General features: G+C 39.6%; 1 protein-coding gene across 1 annotated transcript in view; it reads right to left on the bottom strand.

Annotated features, from left to right (window-relative positions):
- ME2 (malic enzyme 2, NAD(+)-dependent, mitochondrial) overlaps positions 1 to 5,919 on the bottom strand; it is a 52,038-nt gene extending 46,119 nt beyond the window's left edge. The window contains exon 1 of the mRNA XM_006837559.1: positions 5,806 to 5,919. Within this exon, the coding sequence (XP_006837622.1) occupies positions 5,806 to 5,916 (111 nt within the window). The 5' untranslated portion in view covers positions 5,917 to 5,919. The remainder of the gene's footprint in view (positions 1 to 5,805) is intronic.
- Between the last annotated feature and the right edge of the window lie 3,509 nt (positions 5,920 to 9,428).

Genomic DNA, 9,428 nt, shown 5'->3' with positions numbered 1-9,428 from the left:
GAACTTTCACTCAATCCACAATAAAAACCTTAAATTAAAAAACAAACAAACAAACAAAACCATCAGTTACAGTAGCCTCTACAAATGTTAAGTCTGTACTGATAATGAAGGAAGATCCTTTTACTTTCCTATCCCTCCATGATCCAACTCCATATTTATGAATACTCATTTTATACTTTAAAATACTTCTTTCCCTAAATCTTTAAGCCTTTTATATGCCATGAATCACGAAAGATCCTAAACACATTGATTCTGATTCATAGCAACCCTGTATACAGTGTCTGAGGCTACGTATCTTCACAGGAGCAGAAAGCTGCATATTTCTCCTGTGGAAGCAGTTGATGGGTTTGAACCACCAACCTTGTGGTTAGTAATTTGGTGCTTACCTTTGATAAGATAATATAAGACAAATATTCTGAGTGAGTAATAAAATCATCCAAAATGAAGGCAACTTTGCAGACACTAGTCATAATTTGATGAGGGAAAAGACAAACAATTCTTGAGCTAAAGTCTATTTACAGATTATGTTTCCTTAACGTCAATGTAAGTAGGTATTACAAAGACAACTTTTCACTAAAAGAAGGTAGCCCGGGAGGAGTCAAGTGCCTGTCTAGATCTCTAAAAATGTGTTAAATGAGATGAAACTGCACTGAAAGAAAAACATGATACCGACTGATGTAGAAAAGGCATTTGACAAAATCCAACATCCATTCCTGATAAAAACCCTCAACAAAGTAAGAAATGAAGGGAAATTCCTCAACATTATTAGGAGCATATATACAAAACCAACAGCTAACATCACTCTCAATGGAGAGAAACTGAAAGGCTTCCCTTTGCAAACAGGAACCAGAGATGGATGCCCTTTATCACCACGCCTATTCAATATTGTGTTGGAAGTGTAGCCAGAGCTCTAAGGCAAGATAGAGAAATTAAAGGCATCCAAATTGGCAAAGAGGAAGTAAAACTCTATTTGCAGATGATATGATCCAATACATAGGAAGCCCCAAAGATTCAGCAAAAAAACTACTAGAACTTATGGGAAGATTCTACAAAGTGGCAGGGTACAAGATCAACATACAAAAATCAATTGGATTCCTCTATACTAATAATGGCAGCACTGAAAAGGAAATAAGAAAAGCAGTACCATTTACAATAGGCACCCAAAGAATGAAATATTTAGGAGATGAAACTGCATTGTTAAGGTCATACTCCAGCTAAGTGGCACGATCACAGCAGATGTTTTAAACAGGTTATGTTGCTTTGGTAATAGGAGCTAAACTTACTATATGGACACATAACTAAATTAGAAACAAAATCATCAACTGAAGATATTTTTAATGTAACAAAACTATTCCTACTTTTTGGAAAGCATTTCACCACATATCATATTAGCTAACACTTTGTAAATTGAAATGGGCTCAAGGAAAAAAAACCCAATAATAGCCTGGTCCAGTCAGCAGTGTGGAAGGGTTGTGAATGTGTGTCTTCTTACTGTGAAGAGGAGACAACAACACTCCTGCTGAATCCAAACTTTCTTGCCTGGAAACAAAATCTGTGTTTAATCATCTGCCAAAACCAGCAGCACAATCACTTCAGGCTTGGCTTTTCTCTCTGTTCATTTGTTTACTCTTCCATCCATCTCTCCAGTATATATGAGGGCTCTGTTGTTCTCAGAACTCCCCTAAGGTACAGATGATATAAACAGAAGACATGGTCCTTGTCCTCAAGGAGGTCACAGTCTTATGGAGGAGTTAGGTAATTCCAACCCAGGCTGAGACATATGACAGATGGAAACATAAGAAAGCTAAGAGACATATTAGAAGGGTAACTCACTCTTCACCAGTGTGGAGGGGAAGTGGAAGAGAAGGATTAGGGGAAACTTCCTAGAGGAAAAGATGCAAAAGTTGAATTAAAAAAAAAAAAGTATATAAAAAAATTTATATACAACCTTACAGTCACATTGTTGTTGTTAAGTGCCGTTGAGGCAGTTCTGACTCACAGTGATCCTGCATACGGTTTCCAAGGAGCAACTAGTAGGTTAGAACCATCAACCTTGTGGTTTTCAGCTCAGTGCTGATCCTACAGCACCACAGTCATACAGCCTTTCAAATGTCTCAAAGTGAGGGGACAGAAGCCTGGAAAGGTTAAATGATTTGCCAAAATTTCATGATTAGCAAATGGCAGAGCTCAAATGATTACTTTAGCTCCTGCTCATAACCTAGTGCAACAATGCCCACATCTTTAAAGCATATGGACTTTAATTTCAGAAAGTTTCAAGCCAAAACAAGCAAATTCATAAACAGAGAGAGAACAGACTGTGGTTTCCAGGAGTTGGGGGAAGGAGTAGAAGTCGAGGAGAAGATGAGTAAGTGTTTAATGAAGTTTCACTGAATGGTTCCCTTTAAGGAACATACAGTGGTGATGGCTACGTGGAAGTACTTAATGCCACTGGATTATATATTTCCACATGGATAAAATGTTATGTGTACTTTGTTGTTGTTGTTGTTGTTGTTAAGTGCCGTCAAGTCGATTCCGACCTATAGCAACCCTATATAGGGTTTCCGAGGAGCAGCTGGTGAGCTTGAACTGCCAACCTTGCAGTTCAAATGGCTTTGCAGTTTGGCGCATTAACCCACAGCGCCACTTGTATACTTTACTACAATTAAAAAAAAGTTTCATCAATTTCTTCCATAATAATAATTTCTTCCATAATAGCATAATAATCACACTTTAGTAGTGATTAAAGATATACTTTTAAATGACTAACAATTCAGTCTTGCTTTTAGTTACTGTTTTATTAATCATAGAAGCAACATACTCTTAAGACAAGTATTTATCAGTGTGTGAAAATTCCTAACTCGGACAGTGCTTGAAGCACAAATATGATTTCTTCACTTGGTAAATCCCCAAGGAGTCTATGACCCTCAGGCTGGGAATCACCCATCCATGTTCTTTTAAAAATACAAACAACAGTAAGCTTGCTGGTGACCACACTGGTCTACTGATGAGTGGAAAGGGGGGAAAGGAAGAAATGAAGAAATGGGCTGAGTTCAACCACGTTCCATAGACTCCCGTTGACCTGGAGATGAGAGAGAGAAGAGGAAGGGCTGATTGGTCCAAAGTGTGGTGAGACCTGGGAACTCCTGAGCCCATGGACAAGGACATAGCCACGGAGGGTTAGAGCTGAGTGAAGCAGCCAGCTGATATGAAGAGAGGGTAGATGCACAAGAACACTCAAACTTGCAGATAGTACCCATTTCACCTAGCCTCAATGGCTTGATAATTTTTTTTTTATCTTCTAGTTGAGACTTTGTTGTTGTTGTTGTTAAGTGCCACTAGAGGAAGATAAAAAAAAAAATTTTTTTTTTTTGATGAAGGTAGTGAGTGCAAATTGCTACAATTTGATGAACTCGACCTATACTTAAGGATGTAGTTGCTCAAAATACCCAATGAGAGGGAAGGTGTCTTCACATTAAGTATCAATCCTATCCCTTCTGTATACAGGGTAGATAAGGATGGGCAACTTAGACACTGGCTACCTAAAATGAGGGGGCAATAAAGGCATGAAGTGACTGGCTTATAAGTCTTCAAGAGTAAGTTTAGTTTAAGAGTGTGCGGGGGAAGATAAGAGTCCCCACTGAGTAGTTTTCATCTTGTCTAGATGGGTCTAAGGAGTTCTGGTAGTGTAGTGGTTATGAATTGGGCTGTGAACCTTAAGGTCAGCAGTTCAAAACTACCAGCTGCTCTGCAGGAGAAAGATGAGGCTTTCTACTCCCGTAAAGATTTACACCCTCGGAAACCCTGTACAGGGTCGCTATGGGTCGGAAGCGACTCGACGGCACTTAACAACAACAATAACAAGATGGGTCCGGTGAAAAGAGGTGGGGATAAGATTCTTATGATTCAACAGTGAGTAATTGTTATCATGACTAATTGTGACTATCACAACTGTAAAGGTAGAAGGTTTTATAAAAATGGGGGAGTAGTTAATCTTACAGTCCAGGAACAGAGGATCCTAGGACCATCAAGGGAGAAGATCACACGCAGAGTGCAGGATCCTAACCAGAGAAGCAGCAATACCAGAGATGGAGGCAGAGATGAGGACATGGAGAGAGGGAGCAGATGAGGACTCTAGACTCATGGAAAGAGAGGGACTGAGTGCTGGTGGCCAGGAGGAAAGCTTGCAGAATGCGTCCTTTGACTGTTTAAATTATTATATATTCCTCAGAGCTTTTGTGTACATCTGCCCCCCTCCCTGCCAAAAAAAACCAAAACAAAACAAAAGAGAAAAAAACTAGAGGGAATGGAAGCAAATACTTTTGAATGATGTTGCATGGAGGAGACTGTAATCACCACAATGAAACGATGACGTAAAGCCAATGTTCTCCCATGTAAACTATCACTCAGTTCACAATAAAAAAATTTTAAAAAAAGAAAAAGAATAAAAAAATACAAACAACAAAGCACACTTCCTGATACTTAGAAATCGTGCTTAAGGGGCCGTCCAGAAGTGGTCTTTCAGTGAGGTAACCATTTGGATGTTATCCATATTTCAGAAGGCCAGAGTGCTAGATTTTACCTTCTTTATACAAACACTGTAATGCACTTGAAGTTCATTTAGAACGTAATGGACCTTATAAATTTCTTATAAGCCCCAAATCCTCAGAGTAAGTTTTAAATAAATTATTTCTGTAAGGATAAAAACAAAATCAACATATTTATCAAATGTGTACTATACCCATGGCATTGCAAAATTGAATGGTTTTTGCTCGAAAGGAAACTGAAATACAGTTAAGAAGATTTAAATTTGTGAAAACTTTATAAATGATTTGACAGCTTCAGACATGAAAAGAACAACATATACAGATTACCTGCCAGATGAACAGGAAGGTAAAAACTGCTCAGGGCTTCAAAGAAGGGAGCAGTAAATACCGTCTACAGTGGTATGAAAAAATTCTACAGTAGAAATGGATTTCGAGTAATAGCTGCATGTTAAAAAACAAGCAAGATTTGGGGATATAGGGCAAAGCCAAGACAGGATATTCTAAGTTTCAATTAACTTATTAACTGCTTGCTGAATTCTCATCCCTTGCCAAGTACCAAAGATACGATGGTCTGTATGACTCTTGGTCAAATTTCCCTGTGTAAGTCTTACCTCTGCCCTCCCCAATAAAACTTACAATATGATACAATTAATTATTCCCACTTTCCACATTGGAAATCGGATGGGAAAGGCAAATTTTGACTGCTATTAAGACATACCTCAATATGAATGCATCTTCCCCCCCAAATAAATGTCATTTATTGAAACAAAGCCAAAGTGCAATGCTTGCAAGTTTCCAGTAAGAGAATATCTTTCTAGAATTACCTAGCTCTGGTAGCGTAGTGCTTACGAATCGGGCTGTGAGCTGCAAGGTCAGCAGTTCGAAACTACCAGCTGTTCCTCGGGAGAAAGATAAGGCTTTCTGCTCCTGTAAAGATTTCCAGCCTCAGAAACTCTGTACAGGGTCGCTATACAGCTATGTAACACTAAGGTGCTCTGGGTGTAGTGGTTACGAGTTGGGCTGCTAACCTTAAGGTCAGCAGTTCGAAACTACCAGCTGTTCCGTGGGAGAAAGATGAGGCTTTCTGCTCCCGTAAAGATTTACAGCCTCAGCAACCCTATACAGGGTCGCTATGAGTTGGAACCGACTCCATGGCACACCACCACCACCACTATGTAACACTCATACCTTATTAGCCCAAAATATATTAAACTTTGTTCCAGGAAAAGGGGAAAAGTATGTTAGTATTAATGTTACTAACCTTGTTTGTTCTTGGGTTCAACATAAGTGGCTTGCCTTTTTCTTTTCTGTGCAAATGGCGACACACCACAGTACAAGGTCTGGCAACTACTCTTAACCGAGACAGCATCATGTCTTCCACCTGGAAAAACAAGGCACATGAGAAATCAATGATGGCCCTTCATCTACAGAAGTGTCAGATTTCAACAAAGAGATTTAGAAAGCTTAACTTTCTACATGTGAGAACACTTTTTCAAAAGACATTTTTCAATCTCTTCAGCAAATCATACTGAGACAACTGGAATTCTACATGCAAAGTAATGAATCAGGAGCCATACTTCACACCATACAACAAAAAGTAAGCCAAAGCAGATCAATGACCTAATCACACGCGTTAAAACCATAAAACTACAAGAGGAAAACGCAGGGCAAAGTTTCAGGATCTTCTTTTAGACAATGGATTATTAGATAAGACACTAACTTATCAAACAAGTGGAAAGACAACTTGCAGACTGGGAGAAAAACCTGGAGACCATTAACTAAGGGTTTCATACTCAGAATAAAGAACTCATTACACGCAAGAACAAAACGACAAACAGCCCAATTTTAAAATGGGCAAATGGTTGGAATAGACATTTTTTCCAAAGGAGACACACAAATGGGCAACAAGCCGATGAGAAAACGCTGCTCGATGCCATTAGTCACTGGGAAAGGCAAATCCAAAGCACCACTTCACATCCACTAACCCAAAAAAGACACACCTACTGCCACCTAGTCAGAATCGTGACCCTAGAGGACAGAGGAGAACCGCCCCATAGGGTTTTCAGGCTGTTCAATCTTTACCCAAGCAGATTGACACCTTTGTTTCCCTTGTGGGTTTGAACCACTTACCTTTCAGAAAGCAGCCTTACACTTTAACCACCTGAAAACCCTTTAAACCCACTGTTGTTGTTTGTGTCATCCAGTCGATTCCGACTCATAGTGACCTTGTACAGGGTTTCCAAGGCTGCAAATCTTTACAGGAGCAGACAGCCTCATCTTTCTCCTGTGGAGTGACTGGTAGATCCAAACTCCCGTTCTTGCAGTTAGCAGCCCAGCTTGTAATCCACTGCGCTACCAGGGCTCCTTCCACTTGTTGCTGTTAAATGCCATCGAGTCAGTTCCAACCCATAGCAACCTTGTGTAAGGTTTCTGAGGAGCAGTTGGTGGGTTTGAACTGCCAATCTTGTGGTTAGCAGTCCAGTGCTTATCCTACAGAGCCACACCAGGATTCATTATGAGCCAGATTCTAGTACCAAGTACACATCCAAGGCTTTAAAACAGTGACTGAAACAGACACATGTGCAGCAATGTTCACTGAAGCTTTATTCACAATAGCCAAAATGTAGAGAAAAACTCAAATGCCCATCAACAGAAAAATAGATAGACAGAATGTGGTGCATACACATAATGGAGTATTATTCTACTATAAAGAGAAATGACACTGAAAGAGGAAGTCCAAAGTGCATTGAAGGAATTGGCAAAGAACAAGGCACCAGGAAGTGATGGAATAAACATTGAAATCTTTCAAGAAAGTGAGGCGGCACAGGAGGCACTCACTCATCTCTGCCAAGAAATTTGGAAGACAACTATCTGGCCGACTGATTGGAAGAGATCCACATTTGTGCCCATTCCAAAAAGAGGTGACCCAATGGAATGCGGAAATCATCAGACAGTATCTTTGCTATCCCATGCGAGTAAAGTTTTGCTAAAGGTAATACAGAAATGACTACAAACATACATTAACAGAGAACTTCCAGAGGTTCAAGCCGGATTCAGAAGAGGCTGTGGAACAAGGGATATCATTGCTGATGTTCAATGGATCTTGGCTGAAAGCAGAGAATATCAGAAAGCTGTTTACCTATGCTTTATTGACTACACAAAGGCTTTCAATTGTGTGGTTCATGGCAAGCTATGGACAACATTGCAAAGTATGAGTATTCCGGAACACTTAACTGTGCTCATGAGGAATCTGTACCTGGACCAAGAAGCAGTTGCTCGAACAGAACATGGGAACACTGAATGTTTTAAAAGTAAAAAGGTGTATGACAAGGTTGTATTCTTTCACCATACTTATTCTACCTGTATGCTGAGCAAATAATACCAGAAGCTGGGTTCTATGAAGAAAAACATGGCATCAGGATTGGAGGAAGACTCATTAACAACCTGCGATATGCAGATGATACAACCTTGCTTGCTGAAAGTGAAGAGGACTTAAAACATTTATTTATGAAGATCAAAGAGCACAGCCTTCGGTATGGATTACATCTCAATGTAAAGAAAAGAAAAATCCTCACCATTGGACCAATAAACAACATTTTTATCAATGGAGAAAAGATTGAAGTTGTCAAGGACTTCATTCTTCTTGGATCTACTATCAACACTCAAGGAAGCAGCAGTCAAGAAATCAAACTACGTATTGCATTAGGCAAATCTGCTGCACAAGATTTTTTAAAGTGTTGAAGAGCAAAGATGTCAGCTTGAGGGCTAAGGTGCGCCTGAGCCAAGCCATGGTATTTTCAATAACCTCATATGCATGCGAAAGTTGGACAGTGAATAAGGAAGACCGTAGAAGAATTGATGCTTTTGAATTAACAGTGTTGGAGGAGAATATTTAAAGTGGCACGGCTGCCCAAAGAACCAATAGATCTGTTTTGGAAGAAGTGCAGCCAGAGCGCTCCTTGGAGGCCAAGATGGCCACACTTTGTCTCTCATACTTCAGACATATTGTCAGGAGGGACCAGTCACTGCAGAAGGATATCATGTTTGGTAAGGTGGAGGGTCAGAGAGAAAGAGGAAGACCCCAATGAGATGGATTAGCCAAGTGGCAGCATCGAAGGACTCAAGCGTGGCAACAGTAGTGAGGTTTGCCCAGGATTGGGCAGTGTTTTGTTCTGTGTGCATAAGGCCGCTATGGGTTGGTGCCGACTTGATGGCACCTAACAACAACAAAGAGAAATGAAGTTCTGACACATGCCACAACATGGATTAACTTTGGAAACAAGCTAAGTGACACATTCTGTATGATCCTATTAATAGGAATTATTTAGAGTAGATCTATTTATGGAGACAAAGAAAACTAGTGGTCACTGGTGGGGGGGTGGTGGTGGAAGAAAGGCAGAATGGGGGGAAAATACTCAGTATTCATTTATTTTATGCAGTGTGTTATTTTCTTTAAGTGCTTAAGTATATTTATACTAAAATTATAGGGATGCATTTCTTTAGATAATAGTACATAAAGAACATCACACTAGAAAATGAGTGTACTGTTCAATATTCACAATGTAAATTGTCATGCATGAATTTTTAAAAGAAAATATTTTAAAACAAAACTAGGTGAGGGGGTGACATATGGAGGAGGGAAAAAATATAAGTAAATAAAAACTAAACTAAACAACAACAAAAACTCAAGTGAGACGAAAAAAATCTTCTTGGAAGACGTGAGATAGAGAATACAAAGAAGGGGGCCTATTCGGTGGTTGAAGGTAATATTTGGTGGAAGAACTGTGTCCCGAACATTTCTGACCTTGAACTGTAACCTGTTAATAGCATTTTGAATGATTTGGAAATAACACGTGGACTTCTGTGAACTGACCAAAAGATTTT

The sequence above is a fragment of the Chrysochloris asiatica genome, unplaced genomic scaffold (genome assembly GCF_000296735.1).
Source record: "Chrysochloris asiatica unplaced genomic scaffold, ChrAsi1.0 scaffold00021, whole genome shotgun sequence".
NCBI classification, from domain to species: domain Eukaryota; kingdom Metazoa; phylum Chordata; class Mammalia; order Afrosoricida; family Chrysochloridae; genus Chrysochloris; species Chrysochloris asiatica.
This window is presented reverse-complemented; position numbering and strand designations above follow the sequence as displayed.